Source organism: Puntigrus tetrazona, chromosome 18 (assembly GCF_018831695.1).
Source record: "Puntigrus tetrazona isolate hp1 chromosome 18, ASM1883169v1, whole genome shotgun sequence".
Taxonomy (NCBI): domain Eukaryota; kingdom Metazoa; phylum Chordata; class Actinopteri; order Cypriniformes; family Cyprinidae; genus Puntigrus; species Puntigrus tetrazona.
The window spans coordinates 16,729,462-16,749,461 of NC_056716.1; the positions used below are offsets into that span (position 1 = coordinate 16,729,462).

Consider the following 20,000-nt stretch of genomic DNA (forward strand, 5'->3'; position numbering starts at 1 on the left):
AATACACACAAATCCACAACAGCAACATGGGAAAAAAAATCTGTTCAAATGATTTATCAGCATTGACCGAGGGGCGGAGCTTGGAGTAGACGTCAATCATAACTCATATTTCTGTCTGTTTTTTCTGGACAATAAGTGAAATGTTTTCTCCCTCATCATTATTAGAGATCAGTCACAGATAATCATGTCTGATCAATAACTTTCAGTGTTTAATGACTTTATTCAGTTCCTGTATATTCATTATAATGGGTTTATGTGATGTTCACTTCAATTAGAAGTTATTTTTAGAGTGTAATAAATGTTAAAATTGATTATGTAATGTTTAAAGGCTATATCAATCAATCCATCATTTTTATTTATATAGCGCTTTTAACAACACCACAAGTCAATGGTGTAATATTAATATTATGTTTTTTTTATAGTGAAGTGAGTATTTCTTTGGCAGAAGTGACATTGGCCTTCAGTCATAAAGAAGATGTCATTAAAGCTAAGAAATGTGCTGTTTGTACATTCATTTAAAGATTGAATGTGAGATCATTCCAATATAAAAATATATTTAAAGTATATTTAAAATGGGAATTTTTAATATTAATAATTTAATAATTTTTAATATTTTTTTAAATGGGTTGACAGCACTAATGTAGAAATGTGCTTAAATATTTATGAATTGAGTTGTGCATTTGTGAATCTTTTTTTGTGAATGTAAATGAGGTTGTGCTTTTGCAAATCAGTTTTTTTTTTTATATTTGCAAACAAATGTTTTGGTCGCTTTTACTAATTTAGAATGCGTTAATTATACCTTATGCATACCTAATGCATTTTATAATATATCTCATGTATATCTGCAACCACAGTTATAATGCATAATATTACTCATCCTATACACCTTTAGAAAACATGATGCCTTAAAACTAGAATGCATTTTAATTTATTTATAAAAAGATTAGTGCTGTCAAACCATGTTCTGTGTATGATTATTATGTATATATTAATAAACACACATGAATGTACATATTTAAAAGATATATGTTTATATATCATGTGAATTATTTAAATATATACATGTAAACACGTAAATATTTTCTAAATATATACCGCATGAATGTGCATTTAGATATACATAATAAATAAATGTTTGTGCACGCACATATTATGTAAACAAAACCTTTTATTTCGGATGTTTGACAGCACTAATAAATACACACACATGTATATATATATATATTTAAAGTATATGTTTATGCAGATATATGTAAATATTTTCTAAACATATATTGTATGTGTTTACACCTACACACACATCTGGACGTGATTATTGCAGTTAAAGAACATATAATGCAGGTTTAGTGAATGTGAATGTTTTTTTGAGACTATTTTGGCTCCGTATGGGAATCATGTCCATCGTTGTGTTTTTCCCGTGAAGCTCATCGAGTTTATGAGAGTTCATCCGTCAATAACAGGCCAAAGAAAGCCGGATCGGATCTGTGTTTCAGATCTGAAGAAGCGGATCCAGTTTCACGACTCGTTCACACTGCAGTTCAATACAGCGTCGCACTCTGTCCTGATCACACACACACACACACACACACACTCTCTCTGAACTCAGATCAGAAGTCACACTGGCTCTGATTCTCTCTGATTCTCCGTTCTGTCCTGTCCGGAGATAACGAGTGTCCAGGGGGTCAGGAGCGTGTTCTCCTCTGAGCCACACGCGTGCACGACGCACAACACGCCATCTGATAGTAATCATACACGCAGAGACGCGCCTGCACCACCACGTTACAGTTGAAGTATTTATCACGACACTTCTCATCTGAAACACACACATCGAAATGAATCTGAAAGTAAAATACCCAATATGCATGTATTAAAATAAACCACTGTGTGTTTGTGTCAAAAATGGGAATATGAATGGGAATATTTTACTCATAAGAATTTCTAGGAAAATAATAATTTTGTGCAACTTGTATTTCCCCCATTTTAAATGCACATTCATTTTCATAGCTATCTGTGATCATATTTACCAAGGGTGCCGATATTTTTAGCCATTAATTTAATTTAATTTAATTTTATTTTATTTAATGCAAAAAACTATTTCTTATGGTTTTGAGTAAATGTGTCCTGAGGTGTTTTTATGAAATGAGCACAAATGAATATTAATGATGGACTGACCAATCAGAGGCAGGCAGGGCTCGGGGTGACACTCCTCCTTGTCGTGAGGCTTCAGTGTGTCCTCGCAGCGGTCACTGGTCATCATGTCATCAGTCAGACAGCGCACTTCTCGAACACGGAAGCCCGTCTCACACGTCTTTGAGCACTGCACACACACACACACACACACACACACACACACACACACACACACACACACACACACACACACACACACAAGCGGTTGCGAGGGTGTTTCAGCGTCATGTGGTTCTACTCTGAGTGTGTGTGTGTGTGTGTGATCTCACCGCGCTCCAGTCGGTGTATAACCACTTAGCTCCACAGGCTTTGAGGAAACAGCTCTGCTGACCGAGAGGTTTGTCCAGAGACGAGCATTCATACGACGGCATCACAGAGAAACCCTCGTCAGACCTCATCAGACACACCACTGACCTCTGCTGACTCCCTGAACCACACTCCACCGAACACTGAGAGAGAGAGAGAGAGAGAGAGAGAGAGAGAGAGAGAGAGAGAGAGAGAGAGAGAGAGAGAGAGAGAGAGAGAGAGAGAGAGAGAGAGAGAGAGAGAGAGAGAGAGAGAGAGAGAGAGAGAGAGAGAGAGAGAGAGAGAGAGAGAGAGAGAGAGAGAGAGAGAGAGAGAGAGAGAGAGAGAGAGAGAGAGAGAGAGAGAGAGAGAGAGAGAGAGAGAGAGAGAGAGAGAGAGAGAGAGAGAGAGAGAGAGAGAGAGAGAGAGAGAGAGAGAGAGAGAGAGAGAGAGAGAGAGAGAGAGAGAGAGAGAGAGACAGAGAGAGAGAGAGAGAGAGAGAGAGACAGAGAGAGAGAGAGAGAGAGAGAGAGAGAGAGAGAGCTGTAATAGCTTTCATCAGAAGAACCCTTTAGAACTAAAGTATTTTCAGGGCTGTGGTGGTGTACCTGACTCCAGGGCCCAGCGAACCACTCGGTGCGGCTCTCACAGGGGCCGTTGTTGCAGGGCTGGGCCTCGGGGGGCCGTTGGGTCCCGCAGCGCTCCAGGGGCAGGCTGCTGATGTGATTGTTGAGGCATTGAACGCTGCGTGTCCTCACACCCATGCCACACTCCGCCGAGCACTGCGTCACACACACACACACACACACACACACAGGTTCATCACAGCGACACACACCTGAGCACAGACCTGAGCGTCACTCACCTGAGAGCTCCAGTCACTGAAGAACCAGCTCCTGGTACACACACCTGCATCACAGTTCTCCACGTCACTCGGGCGCAGCTTCATGTTACACTCTTCATCAGCCACGATATCACCCACATTACTCACACAGTGCACCTCCCGTGACCTTTGACCCACACCGCAGGGCACCGAACACTGACACACACACACACACACACACACACACACACAAAGGGCCTAACATTAACACGCACAAGTGACAAACGTGAATAAAACTCAAAATGAATGAAAGTAAATCAAATGAAATGTTTCTATGCGTGAGAACAAGATATGGTTTAACATGATTATCAAATCCCAAAGATCGCACTTTAATGTAAGTATTTTAAGTTCACTGTTGCTATAAAACATTAACAATAATAATACAATATTATTTAAAATAAATATTCTAAAATAGTTCAATAGTATTATAGTGACATATTAGTAGTTTGATTGATTACATAATAATACTAATAATAAATACCAACAAGAATAAACAAACATCGTCTCCTTCTGTACCCTCACTACCAATCATCAGTTCTTATTCTGCTGGATCTATCTGCTGTTTTTGACTCAGTTGATCATCAGATCTCTTATCTTCTCATCTCTGGTCATCACAGATATTCCACTTCTCTGGTTTGAGTTCTATCTCACTGCTAGGTCTTTCAGGGTGGTCTGTGGAGGAGATGTATCCAAAACACATCAGCTGGTCACTGGTGTTCCTCAGGGATGGGTTCTAGGACCCCTTCTCTTCTCCACATACACTACGCTGCTACCACTGCTACGCTGATGACACACAGCTCTAGCTCTCTTTTCAATCAGATGATTCAACGGTAGCTGCACGGACCTCAGGCTGTCTGAAGATTATCTCAGAAAGATCATCACCTACAGCTTAACCTGGCCAAGACTGAGCTTCTCGTCTTCCTGGCCACTCCAGCTCTACAGCACGACTTTCTCATCCAGCCAGGTTCATCTACAATTACCCCGTCAACTTCAGTCAGAAATCTTGGTGTAATCTTTGCTAACTGCTGTCTGTTTGCCTATTAAAGATGAAGCTCTTTATATAAGACCCAAGCTGGTGAAAGCATCCGCAAAATGAAGAAATGTAAAACAAAATAATAATATAATGAAGAAATATTACTAATTAATTAACAACTTATAATTGTTTTTTCATTTTAGCAGAAACTAAATAATAAACAATATTAATAATAATCAATCCCAAGCTCCGCCCACTGCCCCCGCTGATAGGCTAGTGCTCTGAGTCCTCACGTGTGCAGCCAATCAGTGGCGAGCAGGGGCAGTGACGGACAGCTGTCACTCACGGGGCTCCAGTCGGAGCGGATCTGCCACTCGCTGCAGATCTTCAGCTGACAGGAGCTGCTGGTCTCGGGACGCTCCGTCTGCCGACAGAGACTGCTGGGAACACTCAGAGTCCGGTTACTGTACGACTGACGACACAGAACCTGACGATACTGTACTCCCAGACCACACGACTTACTGCACTCAGACCACTCGCCGATGTCCCAGCTGAAGAGAGAGAGAGAGAGAGAGAGAGAGAGAGAGAGAGAGAGAGAGAGAGAGAGAGAGAGAGAGAGAGAGAGAGAGAGAGAGAGAGAGAGAGAGAGAGAGAGAGAGAGAGAGAGAGAGAGAGAGAGAGAGAGAGAGAGAGAGAGAGAGAGAGAGAGAGAGAGAGAGAGAGAGAGAGAGAGAGAGAGAGAGAGAGAGAGAGAGAGAGAGAGAGAGAGAGAGAGAGAGAGAGAGAGAGAGAGAGAGAGAGAGAGAGAGAGAGAGAGAGAGAGAGAGAGAGAGAGAGAGAGAGAGAGAGAGAGAGAGAGAGAGAGAGAGAGAGAGAGAGAGAGAGAGAGAGAGAGAGAGAGAGAGAGAGAGAGAGAGAGAGAGAGAGAGAGAGAGAGAGAGAGAGAGAGAGAGAGAGAGAGAGAGAGAGAGAGAGAGAGAGAGAGAGAGAGAGAGAGAGAGAGAGAGAGAGAGAGAGAGAGAGAGAGAGAGAGAGAGAGAGAGAGAGAGAGAGAGAGAGACAGAGAGAGAGAGAGAGAGAGAGAGAGAGAGAGAGAGAGAGAGAGAGAGAGAGAGAGAGAGAGAGAGAGAGAGAGAGAGAGAGAGAGAGAGAGAGAGAGAGAGAGAGAGAGAGAGAGAGAGAGAGAGAGAGAGAGAGAGAGAGAGAGAGAGAGAGAGAGAGAGAGAGAGAGAGACAGAGAGAGAGAGAGAGAGAGAGAGAGACAGAGAGAGAGAGAGAGAGAGAGAGAGAGAGAGAGAGAGAGAGAGAGAGAGAGAGAGAGAGAGAGAGAGAGAGAGAGAGAGAGAGAGAGAGAGAGAGAGAGAGAGAGAGAGAGAGAGAGAGAGAGAGAGAGAGAGAGAGAGAGAGAGAGAGAGAGAGAGAGAGAGAGAGAGAGAGAGAGAGAGAGAGAGAGAGAGAGAGAGAGAGAGAGAGAGAGAGAGAGAGAGAGAGAGAGAGAGAGAGAGAGAGAGAGAGAGAGAGAGAGAGAGAGAGAGAGAGAGAGAGAGAGAGAGAGAGAGAGAGAGAGAGAGAGAGAGAGAGAGAGAGAGAGAGAGAGACAGAGAGAGAGAGAGAGAGAGAGAGAGAGAGAGAGAGAGAGAGACAGAGAGAGAGAGAGAGAGAGAGAGACCGAGAGAGAGAGAGAGAGAGAGAGAGAGAGAGAGAGAGAGAGAGAGAGAGAGAGAGAGACAGAGAGAGAGAGAGAGAGAGAGAGAGAGAGAGAGAGAGAGAGAGAGAGAGAGAGAGAGAGAGAGAGAGAGAGAGAGAGAGAGAGAGAGAGAGAGAGAGAGAGAGAGAGAGAGAGAGAGAGAGACAGAGAGAGAGAGAGAGAGAGAGAGAGACAGAGAGAGAGAGAGAGAGAGAGAGAGAGAGAGAGAGAGAGAGAGAGAGAGAGAGAGAGAGAGAGACCGAGAGAGAGAGAGAGAGAGAGAGAGAGAGAGAGAGAGAGAGAGTCACCACTAGATGTCAGGATAAGCTCAAGACGAACATCACACAATCAGTGCAGGGTCTACAACACACACACACACACACACACACACACACACACACACACAAGGCCGGGCAGGGCTGGACGTTACACGGCTCCTCCTGAGGACTGGGTTTAGTGTTGCCGTCACACAGACCGCTGGAGACATGAGCGCGAGTGACTCGGTGAACACACACGAACACGGTGGACCTATGACCTGAACACCACAAACAACACTCAACAAACCAGCAACCCATTCAAACCGAGAGAGAGTCAGCCTCTCATTCTGCACTCAGACACACAAGTGTGTTCAGTCTCAGACCATCCAAGATCAAGAGCAATGGCTGTGAATGGGTGCCGTCAGAATGAAAGGAGGAAGCGTTATTATAGACTCGTATTTGATGCTTAACGCTGGATTCGTTTGATCTTTTGTCTTCTCCAGATGTTCACTAATGGACTGCTGTGGATTATTCTGACGGCACCCATTCACATCCATCGCTGAGACATTTCTCCAGATCCGACACTCATCCACATCTCGAGAGCTCTGTTTAATCTGTGGGTGGACTGTTCTCTTCGGTGTAATGAGCACCTCGTCCACAGGAGGCGCTGCAGTCTGTGGAGCCGCTCAGCTTCCAGTTATATTCTTTGGCTCCGGTTGGAGGCGGAGCTGCAGGAAGCTGATTATTCAGGACAGGAGGAGGGTATATGACCCCTGGTCTCTTATGATCCTCCGGGGTCAGCCGTCCGTCAGCATCAGAAACAGCCGGACCGTTCACAGCGTTCCCTGCGGAGCGACGCAAGATACAGGGATTTCTCCAGTTCTAAAGAAACTTTTTGTCTTGGATTGGAAACTCCTTTTTAAAAGATGAGCATAATATACATGGACTCACGTGGAGCTTCTACAGCGTTCTCCGACGGCATGACGAACTCATAATGGACTCCTGGATTGGGCTGCTGGTAGATCATCTGAGAGAGACATGAGACAGCAGATCTTTTTGAGGTTTACCTGGATCATCCTAAACATCTGTCCATATCCTCAAACATACTGCAGCTAACAGGTTCTTGGTTTTGGTTTTTTATCAAGTTTGAGAACAATAATCATCATTCTCAATGACGTGAGAGAAGTATTAATAGTTATAACGATCCTCATGTAAATTAAGAAAAATGTCCCACTAATAATAACAGTAATATATCGACAATAATATTAGTACGATAATATTTGCTACAAATTATATAACATTTGAAAAATGAGACTAATATTATTTAGTATTACGTTGCAATAATAGAACATTAGGTTTCAAAAATGTCAATAAATAGCTAAATAAATAAATATGCATGAAATAATAATAATAATAATAAAAACTCACATTAGATTAGATTAAATTTTGTATGATTTTATAATAATTACATACTGGATTCCAAAATGTGTTAGAATAGCATAAGTGGTAACAATAGCTAAATGAATAAATAAATGTATTAAAATAAATATGAATAATTCTGTATTATATTGCAGTGACATAATATTGAGTTGGGATGGACGTGTTTGAGGCGTCACTCACAAACACGTCCAGGATCTCGTTGGTGGGCCCCTCGGCCAGGAAGGACTCTCCTGCGGTGCTGCTGATCTCATTGGGCCGCCGGTACGTGAACATCGTTCCCACTCCCTCATACATTCCTGGACGGTTGATGGCCCAGTTTCCATTAATAATGGATCGCCCAGACCGGCTGAGCAGGGCTGCACACACACACACACACACACACACACACACACACACGCGCACGCGCACGCACACGCACACGCACACACACGCACGCACGCACGCACGCACGCACGCACACACACACACACGCACACACACACACACACAGTAGCTGCTCAGAGTTATGGCCGGATCGCTGCTGACAGGGAACTTCAGCAGTTAACAGTGTTCTGACACATGCTCATAAACTCAGTAAAACACGCAGCTCACGCTCACTGACCTCAGGCTCATCTTTGCTCTCGGAGCGTTCACTCAGGATGTTTATTAAATCCTGTGGCTCATAAATCAGGGAAAGGAAAATCCAGTGTCCTGACATTTCATCCTAGCTGTCAGATTTTCCTACCAGAGTTTGCTGTGCATGCAATATTGCGTCATATTTATCAATCTGAACAATGATAATTGCTGCATTTGAATTACTGTAAAGGGGTAGTTTTTAGGGTTGGGGCAGATATGATCGGTATTAAAACAATCTAATAGGTAGAACATTTGATTTCTTATTGGTTTCCAGCCATAGATGCATCCACAACCACAAATAACACATAATTACTGTATTTGCATTACTGTAAGGAGTATGTTTAGGTATGTTGCACATTGCAGTGATGACGGTTGGGTACAGTTTCTTATCAGTTCTGATTCCCAGTTTTGATTTAAATATTAAGTTTTAAGTTAAATGTTTAGAAATCAAACTTGCTTATAATTCTGCGTCTCTTTTTGCAAAGCATTCATTGCTTCTGAGTAAAACGTGTGCACATGTTCGTTTAAATGATGGAGAGTGTGTTTATGGGTGGCTGTGAAAGCAGCGACTATAAAAACTCATTCAGTCTGGGCCTTTAACTAACAAACCAGCACTTACAGAGGGACAGAAATATATGTTAGGATGTTTTCTGCTGTAATTGCACAGATCTGATGTGTTTTACAAGCGCATAATGGTTAGGAGACAGTTTAAAGTGAGCTGCTCAGAAATAGCTGTTTCTGCCACAGAAAACAGATCCTGATTTGACTTTTTAAAGCTACTTTTAGTGCTTTCTCAGAACTCATTTTCGTTTACATTTTTGTTTTAAATGTGGTCAATATCATATTTTCAATGTGAACAAATGATTCTGAACTGCCTCACACGCACAACAGGGTTGCCAGGTTTTCACGAGAGAATCCACTCAACTGCTAGTCCAGTTGTGTTTTGTGAATGAACATTACATTAGTGGGGTCGCTTCAACCCACAAAGCTGAAAAACAGCATGCATTAACAGTGGAAAAACATCACAATTACACGCAAAAACTGTGCACTTGGCAACACGTGCTTAGTTCCAGTGAATTACGATATAACTGTTTAGACAGGGGTCGCATTGGAAAACATCTCACCGGTATTGGATTTAGGACCACATATGGAAGTGGCACAAATTGGACACTTTGCCCAGATTTTGGCACATTTGCCTGCTGTATGAACACATCCTAAGAGACATTTGGAGATTGGCTGTTTAATAAATGGAGCCTCAAAATCACAGCCAATCAGAACATGAGCAACATTTATTATAAGCACCAGATATTGTTATAGTTGCCATTATAGTTATCGCTTCAGTAAGTAATAGAGATCACTATAGTCATCATTAATGTTGTTGTGGTTAATTGTAGTTATTACAGTTATGGTTTGTGCTGTGAACAGCTCTTTACTCACCCAGGTAGTTCCTGCTCTTCACCATCTCGGTGACGTTGATCTTGGTGGCTCCCGCCGGGATCTCCACAATCTTGTGATAGCCCACTTTGGACAGACTGTGCTGGAACAGGCCGGAGACGAGCTTACACGCACTGTTATCCCCTCCACACACACCACACTTATCAGGAACCTTCCCAGAACCCAGGAGATCATCACAGCCGGCGCTCTGCAGGAAAGGAAGAACCGTATAAACTAAACCACAACAGATCATGTTCCATCCAAGCTACTAAAAGAGGTGCTTCTGCTTCATAAATCATCTTCTGAATATTATTAATTTGTCACTGTCATTACAATACAATTCAAACTGGCTGTTATTAAGGCTCTCAATAAAAACGCAACATAAACCCCAAATAATTAATTAATTACAGACAGGTTTTTTGTCAGATACTAGAAACAAATAGCATCATCACAACTTTGTTCCTTCTTAGAAATGGTATCTGTGAGGATTAGAGTAACAAATGACCTTCTCTTATCATCCGACCGTGGTTGTATCTCTCTGTGCTACTGCTGGAGTACCTCAAGGCTCAGTACTAGGACCATTACTTTTCACACTTTACTTAAAGGCTTTAGTCCTGTTAGTTCCTAGAAAACTAATTTCTCCCTCAGGCAGTTTTCGTCTAAAGCAGCCAACGTTAACAAACGTCAAAAACTGATCAGAGCAGATATCTGAGATAGAATGTAAACGCACAATTTCCAAACGACTCTTCCTAAGCAGGAACAGACAAAAAGAGTCCCGACTATGGTCCGACGTTGAAAAAGAAATGGAAATGCACCATAATGCGGTAACCTCACCAATAAAGAGTCTTTCTAAAATGCATGCAAACACATTTTCTTAAACTCTTACCATCAATCCAAACATAGGCCAAAACATACATGTTAAAAAAATACATGCAGAAAAAAAATCTGGGCTTGAAATTTCCAATCCAGGACTCAATATGTAGGTCAAGCCATGCTGCCTACTGCTGCTTACTGTTGCTATCTCTCTCTACCACATGGCTTTATTTAAAGTTATTCATAACTTTTGTGGGTTAAAATGATCCAAAATCAATATTTAAGCAAGTACATAACCAGTCAGTGTTCAAGCTTGTCATCCCGGCAAGAATCAGCTCTTACCTCATTCACTTGTTAGGATCCTGCAGGAAATGAATTGAGAATAAAATATAATAATAATTTGCATGGTTTGCACGAGCTAATCGATTGTTAGATTTAATCCCCACAGGTAGCAAGATTTATTGTAATGCTTTTTCCCTCAATTGATCAGAATAAAGAGTGGCACACTTGTTCAGATTACAATACACAGTGAAAAGTCTTATTTGGGTGATAGATTCATCCACGCAGAGGCCTTGCCGGAGTATTACCCATTAAAATGATTTTTACAAGGAACTGCAATTCTGGGTTCAACAAAGAGGTTAACTCCTTTAAGGACACCCTAGAGGTAAGGAAGAATCTTCTGAACAGGTTCCTCACTGGATTAAAGTGGTCTGCAGTCTGAAGCTGTGGGCAAACCCGCACTGGACCGGTTTAGGTTTGGTGACACAAAAAGCCAGCATGAAGTCACGTGATCCGTTTGACTAATGGTTTGGACAGCTTGATCTCCTCTGAACACTGTGCGTCTGTTTTCATGATGCGATGCTGACGTGAGCGGAAATGACCATTAATCAGACGTCAGCGCTGAACACAGGGAATATATTTCTCTTTTCAGCGCTTCATAAATCCAGCCCAAACTGTAAAAGCCAGGATTTAGCGAACAGGTGCAGAAAGACGGGAGTAAGTGACAGAAAACTAAAACGAGGAAACAATGGAGGAAAAGAGCTTGGAGCCGGCGAGACTGTGGGAGGTACACACAAAAACACCCATAATCCCTTGCTGAAGTCAGAGCCAGCGGTCACTCGGCATCTGACCTTCTGTCAAACCCTGTCCAGCTCTCCAGAACAACGGCCGTCTCAAAGAAAAACAACAAAAAAGCATTTAATTATCAAACTTTTTTAACACTCTTCATTTTGTCTCGGTAATGATTTCCACACTATAACGACAGAACAATAGAATCAAAGCGTTTCTTTTTACAGCCTATTAAAAAAAACATAAACAAATGACTTTAAAGAGCGATAATTTAAATTTCACATGATAAAACTGCATCATAAACAAAACATTATAATTCCAATTTTTTGGATGCTAATATAGTTATCATTAAAGTTATCATTATAGAAATAGCTATATTTACTGCTAGTGTTATATCTATCATTCTTGGTCTGAATGTTAATATAGTTATATTAAGCTGTACAATCATTATATGCATGGTTTTAGCTATCATTATAGTTAAAATAGTTATCGTTAGGTTTATTGAAATATCTATAGTTATACTCACTATTATAGTTTTGGGCTGGCTGAAAAGATCGTTCTCATTATAGTCATCATTATATTTATTGTTTGAGTTACCGTTACCATTATCGAGTTACAGTTATCGTTATTGTATTAGTTATAATTTTAATATGTCTATTTAGTTTGAACAAAATCCAATCAGACTTTCAAGCTATAATGATAACGCTATATATAGAAGCCCATTTACAGCACTGAACCAAAAACTTTAAGCTTCTCGTTTATATCATGCAAGAATTGTGAGAAGGTCAGAATTATGAGATGAAAAAGTCACGATTTTTTATTCAGTGGCAGACACAGGCTTCTGTATAATAATTATAGTTATCCTTATGGTTATAGTAATAATTATCATCGTAAAGTCCGTTTTGTTGGACCAGAGTCTCTTCAGACATAAATCACAGATGATGACTTTCAGACGATGAAGTAAGACTTTCCCAGAAGGACCTAAAGGAAGCATCGGACCTGAATCCAGGTCACTGGGTTCCCGAGAGCGTCTCTCTCTCTGTAGGACATCCGGTCTGTTTGGCACCCGGAGAAACACCAAAACACGGATTTTAACATTCCTAAGATTCCCTTCAGACTCGCCGCTGCCGACAGCTAACAGTGTTTCTCTGATTTTCAGAGCTCATATGAAGACAGGTGGAGATGATGGTGGTTTCTGCATGAAAACATCATCCATCATCACACGGATGTTTCTCGAGGCCGCTGGTCAAACAGATGCAGCGCTGTGGACAGCTGGACGCACCACGGCCTTACAGCACAATGCAACCCTACTTCAACTCTACTTCAACCCTACTTCAACTCTACTTCAACCCTACTTCAACCCTACTTCAACCCTACTTCAACCCTACTTCCTACCTAATTCAACCCTACTTCTACCTAATTCAACCCTACTTCAACTCTACTTCAACCCTACTTCAACCCTACTTCAACCCTACTTCTACCTAATTCAACCTACTTCAACCCTACTTCAACCCTACTTCTACCTAATTCAACTCTACTTCAACCCTACTTCAACTCTCTTCAACTTCAACCCTACTTCAACCTACTTCAACTTTCAACCCTACTTCTACCCTAATTCAACCCTACTTCAACCCTACTTCAACCCTACTTCAACTCTACTTCAACCCTACTTCAACCCTACTTCAACTCTACTTCAACCCTACTTCAACCCTACTTCAACTCTACTTCAACCCTACTTCAACTCTACTTCAACTCTATTTCAACCCTACTTCAACTTAAACCCTACTTAAACCCTACTTCAACTCTACTTCAACTCTACTTATTTCGACACCTGGCGTTATTGAATATGCATTTGTAGGAGTTTCCCTTTCAGATACAAAACGAATGGGAGGAGAGTACTAATAACTAGGTTTACTAACATTTGCGCTCGTCAGATTACCGCCGTTATTAAAGACTCAATCACACAACTATTTCGTGTTTGACTTGGATGCTGTTGTTGCAAGAACAGAGAGAATTGTTTCCAAGCGTAATCATTTCTGAATACGTTTGGCAAGCCATGTTATTTTTAATTAGCTTCAGGAAATAACAGAACCCTCAACCAGGAGTCATGCAATAGCAGCTCTATTAAATTCATAGTTTATTCGCGACTAGCTTGAGCTGCACTTGGTGTGTCTGTGAGTTGAATGCCGTGTCTGTTTTCTTTCGCACATTGTCACGTTTAGCTTCGACGTTCAGCTCCAGCCCTGATCAAACTCAGCTACCTGTGATTTTCTAGTGAAGACACCGGTGCTCAGGTGCGTTTGATTAGGGTTAGAGCTAAACCGGGAAAAGAGTATCCCCGCTCTAGAGTTTCAGACTGACTGTGATATGGAATCTCGTCTCTCCAGACAGGGCTCTTTGAAGCGACGGGCGGCTCAGGTTTGTGGTTCAGCGGCGAGAATGAAGCTGGCAGCGGGAAAGACGCAGTCGGACTGACCCGCCGGCTACGGTTACAGCGCCCCGGGATATTTTACACTCCATAATGGGCGAATTCAAACAAAAGCACCTTCACACACAGCGGAACACACACGTCTAGGCAGAACCAATGACCTCGAATTATGCCGTCTGAATTTGTTGATATTTCAAGCCCTTTACCGAACCAGCGCAACTATTACACTGAAAAAAATGATTCCAGTACAAATATCCAAGCATTCTTAAGCCAAGACACATTAACCTGAGAAGCAAGATCAAGTGAATTTATGCTTAAAACTAGAAAAATATATGTTTCCCAACTGAAAGATGAATTTCCTAGAAGCACTGACAAATATTATATAATGAATATTTTAGTGCTATATATATATTTATATATTAATAAATCAATATAAAAGTTTTAGTTTACATAACATGTGAGTGTAATATGTATATTTATTATGTCTTTATAAATAAACACGCATACATGCATATTTAAAAAATATATGTTGTTTATATATTCAATCTATTTATCTGTAAAATAAATAATATAAATATATACATATATAGTTTTAAAATAAATACTGTATTTACATAATAAATATACACAGTACACACATTATCTAAACAAAAACATATATTTTAGATTTAATTAATCATTGGACAGCACTAATATATATATATATATATATATATATATATATATATATATATATATATATATATATATATATATATATATATATATATATAGTTGTTTTTCTACCAAAAACTAATGAGAAATGTTGCCTTTTATAAATGTTATTTTATTAAAATTTGTATTTATTTATTTACATGTTATTTGCATTATTTTATGCAACAAATTGTTTTAAGATATTAATTTGGGTTTAACACAACGTAGTATGTTATGTCATTTAACGTCTTAAGTAAATGCATCTTGATTTAAGAGCGTTTTGATATTTTTACTACAAAACAAGACATAAATGCTTTTGCAGGTGATTGAAACAAAGCCGCTCTTTGTTGTGTGTGTAGTGTGTGTTGTGTGTGTTGTGTGTGTAGTGTGTGTTGTGTGTGTTGTGTGTGTAGTGTGTGTTGTGTGTGTTTGTAGTGTGTGTAGTGTGTGTAGTGTGTGTAGTGTGTGTTGTGTGTGTAGTGTGTGTAGTGTGTGTTGTGTGTGTTGTGTGTGTAGTGTGTGTTGTGTGTGTAGTGTGTGTTGTGTGTGTTGTGTGTGTTGTGTGTGTTGTGTGTGTAGTGTGTGTAGTGTGTGTAGTGTGTGTTGTGTGTGTTGTGTGTGTAGTGTGTGTAGTGTGTGTAGTGTGTGTAGTGTGTGTTGTGTGTGTGTGTGTGTGTGTGTGTGTGTGTGTGTGTAGTGTGTGTGTGTGTGTTGTGTGTGTTGTGTGTGTGTGTGTGTGTGTGTGTGTGTGTAGTGTGTGTAGTGTGTGTAGTGTGTGTTGTGTGTGTAGTGTGTGTAGTGTGTGTGTTCTCGTTCACCTGGATCTTGTTTATGCTGAAGATTCACTTTCTGACTTCTGTCATAAATAAAACGCAGTTGTTAGTGTCCTAAAGTCTTCTTTCTGTGATCATATAATAAATAAGGATCAGATGAAATACGGCGGTGAGCCTCTGGATGGACATCTGCAGCGCTGCTTTATGGCAGAGCTCTGCTCTCGTACGAGTTCCCACGATGCACTGGGAGCAGCAGCCAGCAGCTTATGGACGGCCTGGAAAGCTTCCATCCAGCTCGGCGTCTCTCTTACAAAGCCAACAATCAGACACCGGGAGCTCTCAGATCACTTCATCGGCAAACACCGCCTTTATGAGAGCAGTGATATCAGATGATTATGAATTCAGTTCGGCGTGACTGACGCATGAATCCTCAGAACTCTCTGCACGCTCATTTTAGACAGAAAAGTTTGCGTTTTTTACTTGCACTTGCTTTATGAACAGACACACAAAACATAAGCATTATTATAAAGGCCTAAATGGACAAAAAATGAAAGTGCACAGCAATTTTTTGGGGGATATAATCTACAAATCCACGATAATCCAACACAACAGCTAATAAAGTAATTATGCCTGAAAATACTCAGTTAGGGAATAACTTACACCTGTGTACTATTAACTACGACTTCTCCTTTTAAAAACATCTCAGTTTGCTGATAGATGAGTGACAATGAAGGAAAGAGATTTACAGTGTGATGAGAGTGTTAGCGATCGAGAGAGAGAGAGAGAAACGGGGCTCATGTGGAGGACGGGAGCGAAGCATGTGTCCTCCGAACGCACAGATGCATGCTGGGACTTTAAGAGCGCCACCGCAGGCTCATAACAGCCACCGTTTACTACAGTGATCTCCAGCAGTGGAGCCGCTTTAATTACCTGCAGACCGAGTACCAGTCTGTGACGCACACACACACACACACACACACACACACACACACACACACACACACACACACACACACACACACACACACACACACACACACACACACACACACACACACACACACACACACACACACACACACACACACACACACACACACACACACACACACACACACACACACTGAACCTGAACCCCATCAGAGCAGAAGATCAGACCTGACAGGAGCAAATAATCACACTCTAGCAACCACCTATTAATGTCTTAGCAACCGGCTGAAAATATGGATAAATACACCTACATTAACAACTAATAGTTTATTATAGTTATTTAGCATTCATTGGCAGACAGTGAGCTGATCACAATGTTCATTATCTCTAATAAAATCTATAGATATACTGAACAGTTCAAGCATGCAACAGTGTCTAAACATTAAACCAGCGCTTTATTAATAAATGTGCAGTATGATAGATAGTATATATATATATATACCATGTATAATACTGCACATTTATTAATATAGCAATATAAATTGTAATTGCAAATGATTTTCCTCAAAAAACGTTAATAAAATAGCAAAAAAATATAATATACAAGGTAGATGAACGCAGACTCTTAACAAGTCAATATAATCTTTTTATTAAATGATATATTGTCGTGTTTTTTGGTAGTGAAATATTTGAGGAGAGGAAAAATGTACCAAAACTTTCTGAAAATACAATAAAAGAATTAACTGCAAAATGATTACTTTTTTTTTTTGTCAACCGTCCGCCGACTCGAACGGTTAAATCATCCCTGAGTAATAATTCAAGCGTTAGCAAAATTAGTCAATTTTCCGTCTAATTATAGCCACCTGACTAATGCACGGCAAACTACACAAATACTGTCTAAATATACATGATAATTATATATACACTGTACACGTATAGTATATTAGGTAAACAAAAGCTTTTCATTTGGATGCGTTCAATTAAACGTTTTCAGCACTACGATAAATAAACTACCGTACTTGTCATGTAATCTATAAAAAAGTAACTTTATCGTGTAATCTGTACTTTCAAATATGATATGATCTAATTAGAAATGTATGTAGAGTAGATATACTCAGTGATCAGACGAAAACAAAGCAGAACGCTGCACACATCTGTGATTTAAGGAAAACCCCGTAAAACACACAGATCTCTCAGATCCTGTTATTAAAAGCCCAGCGATGATGTTTAAAGGGTCTCTGCGGCGTCGTATCATCTTCATGACGGAAGAGGAAGTGCTTCAGAGAGCATCTGTGCAGAATCACACCCCGCTCAAGGACGCTCGTTCAGCACGAAGCACTAAAACCCAGCTGAGATAGTTTACATTTACACTCGTCTACTTGTTAAAGAAAAAAATCGAACGCTCAGATGATTCACGTCCAATGAATGAATCGGTCCGATATTAAAAGTCCAAAAGAAATGAAAGCAATTATTTTAGTTGGAATTTTACATTTTTTTTTAATCTAAAATGAATGGATATCAAACGAATGAATCCCTCTGGCATAAAAACACTCTTCAGGTTCACAAAAAGAGCTTTTACTTCACTCTAAATCTATTTTTGTTGCAAAATAAAACAGAGAATCAGAAGATCCACAGATCTAGATGAACACAATGCAAACCACAACAGATTCATAAATACTAAACTCAGTCGTGATAAAACTCATCTGCTTCGCACATTGCTCCGATTCATATTTATTCAATATTAAACATCTGCATCTAACAAACATTCCTAAAAAGACATCTAATTCAGTCTCTGGAGATACGGTACGCAGAATAAGCTCCACAGCATTTCCGATCTTCAAATGCTTGTCTAAATGTAAACGGCAGACGAAACACACAGACCTGTGACCACGGCTTGCCCAGAACACGCATCTGAAGACAGACGACGAGCAGAGCCCCGACAGACAGCATCATGACACACACACACTCTCTGAGAGACTGCCTCGCGCTCCCGGAGCGCAGAACACACACTCACACACACACACACACACACACACACACACACACACACACACACACACACACACACACACGTGAAAGCTGAGCTGCTGGAGGAGGAACAGACTGAAAAGAAAGAGAGAGAGAGAGACAGAGAGAGACAGAGAGAGAGACAGAGAGAGAGAGAGAGAGAGAGAGAGAGAGAGAGAGAGAGAGAGACAGAGAGAGAGAGAGAGAGAGAGAGAGAGAGAGAGACAGAGAGGGAGAGAGAGAGAGAGAGAGAGAGAGAGAGAGAGAGAGAGAGAGAGAGAGAGAGAGAGAGAGAGAGAGAGAGAGAGAGAGAGAGAGAGAGAGAGAGAGAGAGAGAGAGAGAGAGAGAGAGAGAGAGAGAGAGAGAGAGAGAGAGAGAGAGAGAGAGAGAGAGAGAGAGAGAGAGAGAGAGAGAGAGAGAGAGAGAGAGAGAGAGAGAGAGAGAGAGAGAGAGAGAGAGAGAGAGAGAGAGAGAGAGAGAGAGAGAGAGAGAGAGAGAGAGAGAGAGAGAGAGAGAGAGAGAGAGAGACAGAGAGAGAGAGAGAGAGAGAGAGAGAGAGAGAGAGAGAGAGAGAGAGAGAGAGAGAGAGAGAGAGAGAGAGAGAGAGAGAGAGAGAGAGAGAGAGAGAGAGAGAGAGAGAGAGAGAGAGAGAGAGAGAGAGAGAGAGAGAGAGAGAGAGAGAGAGAGAGAGAGAGAGAGAGAGAGAGAGAGAGAGAGAGAGAGAGAGAGAGAGAGAGAGAGAGAGAGAGAGAGAGAGAGAGAGAGAGAGAGAGAGAGAGAGAGACAGAGAGAGAGAGAGAGAGAGAGAGAGAGAGAGAGAGAGAGAGAGAGACAGAGAGAGAGAGAGAGAGAGAGAGAGAGAGAGAGAGAGAGAGAGAGAGAGAGAGAGAGAGAGAGAGAGAGAGAGAGAGAGAGAGAGAGAGAGAGAGAGAGAGAGAGAGAGAGAGAGAGAGAGAGAGAGAGAGAGAGAGAGAGAGAGAGAGAGAGAGAGAGAGAGAGAGAGAGAGAGAGAGAGAGAGAGAGAGGAGAGAGAGAGAGAGAGAGAGAGAGAGAGAGAGAGAGAGAGAGAGAGAGAGAGAGAGAGAGAGAGAGAGAGAGAGAGAGAGAGAGAGAGAGAGAGAGAGAGAGAGAGAGAGAGAGAGAGAGAGAGAGAGAGAGAGAGAGAGAGAGAGAGAGAGAGAGAGAGAGAGAGAGAGAGAGAGAGAGAGAGAGAGAGAGAGAGAGAGAGAGAGAGAGAGAGAGAGAGAGAGAGAGAGAGAGAGAGAGAGAGAGAGAGAGAGAGAGAGACAGAGAGAGAGAGAGAGAGAGAGAGAGAGAGAGAGAGAGGATCTGGGACGTTTCAGATGAAGCCGCTTCCATAATCATACAGCGCATTATTAATACTCCAAAGCACATTGTTTACTATGAACAAAAAACATCATAACGCCAAAAAAAAAAAAAGTTTTTTCTCCTCTCACTGTGGTAATACTGTGAAAAACATATTCCAAAATAGTCCAAAAACATTAAAGCTATTATTTTATTTT

General features: G+C 41.1%; 2 protein-coding genes and 1 long non-coding RNA gene across 4 annotated transcripts in view; 1 reads left to right on the forward strand and 2 right to left on the reverse strand.

The window, feature by feature from the left end:
* The window catches only part of slc24a5 (solute carrier family 24 member 5), a 12,190-nt gene extending 9,893 nt beyond the window's left edge, over positions 1 to 2,297 (reverse strand). The window contains exon 1 of the mRNA XM_043264014.1: positions 2,173 to 2,297. The gene's annotated coding sequence lies outside the window, so the exon portion shown is untranslated. The remainder of the gene's footprint in view (positions 1 to 2,172) is intronic.
* LOC122362525 (thrombospondin type-1 domain-containing protein 4-like) overlaps positions 1,183 to 20,000 on the reverse strand; it is a 27,903-nt gene continuing 9,085 nt past the window's right edge. The window contains exons 1-12 of one of the 2 annotated variants that reach the window (XM_043264013.1): positions 18,351 to 18,467; positions 9,768 to 9,972; positions 7,896 to 8,071; positions 7,227 to 7,302; positions 6,926 to 7,120; positions 6,424 to 6,553; positions 4,678 to 4,882; positions 3,341 to 3,514; positions 3,084 to 3,257; positions 2,460 to 2,639; positions 2,173 to 2,317; positions 1,183 to 1,813 (exon numbers count right to left, since the gene is read on the reverse strand). In XM_043264013.1, coding sequence (XP_043119948.1) covers positions 1,683 to 1,813; positions 2,173 to 2,317; positions 2,460 to 2,639; positions 3,084 to 3,257; positions 3,341 to 3,514; positions 4,678 to 4,882; positions 6,424 to 6,553; positions 6,926 to 7,120; positions 7,227 to 7,302; positions 7,896 to 8,071; positions 9,768 to 9,972; positions 18,351 to 18,422 — 1,863 coding nt within the window. In that variant the 5' untranslated portion in view covers positions 18,423 to 18,467 and the 3' untranslated portion in view covers positions 1,183 to 1,682. Of the gene's footprint in view, positions 1,814 to 2,172; positions 2,318 to 2,459; positions 2,640 to 3,083; positions 3,258 to 3,340; positions 3,515 to 4,677; positions 4,883 to 6,423; positions 6,554 to 6,925; positions 7,121 to 7,226; positions 7,303 to 7,895; positions 8,072 to 9,767; positions 9,973 to 18,350; positions 18,468 to 20,000 lie in introns of those variants that run through there. The other variant, XM_043264012.1, reaches the window with a different exon arrangement.
* On the forward strand, positions 7,262 to 9,909 carry LOC122362527. Its single transcript, XR_006253127.1, has 3 exons — positions 7,262 to 7,394; positions 7,850 to 7,976; positions 9,772 to 9,909. It is a non-coding gene; the product is annotated as an uncharacterized LOC122362527 (long non-coding RNA).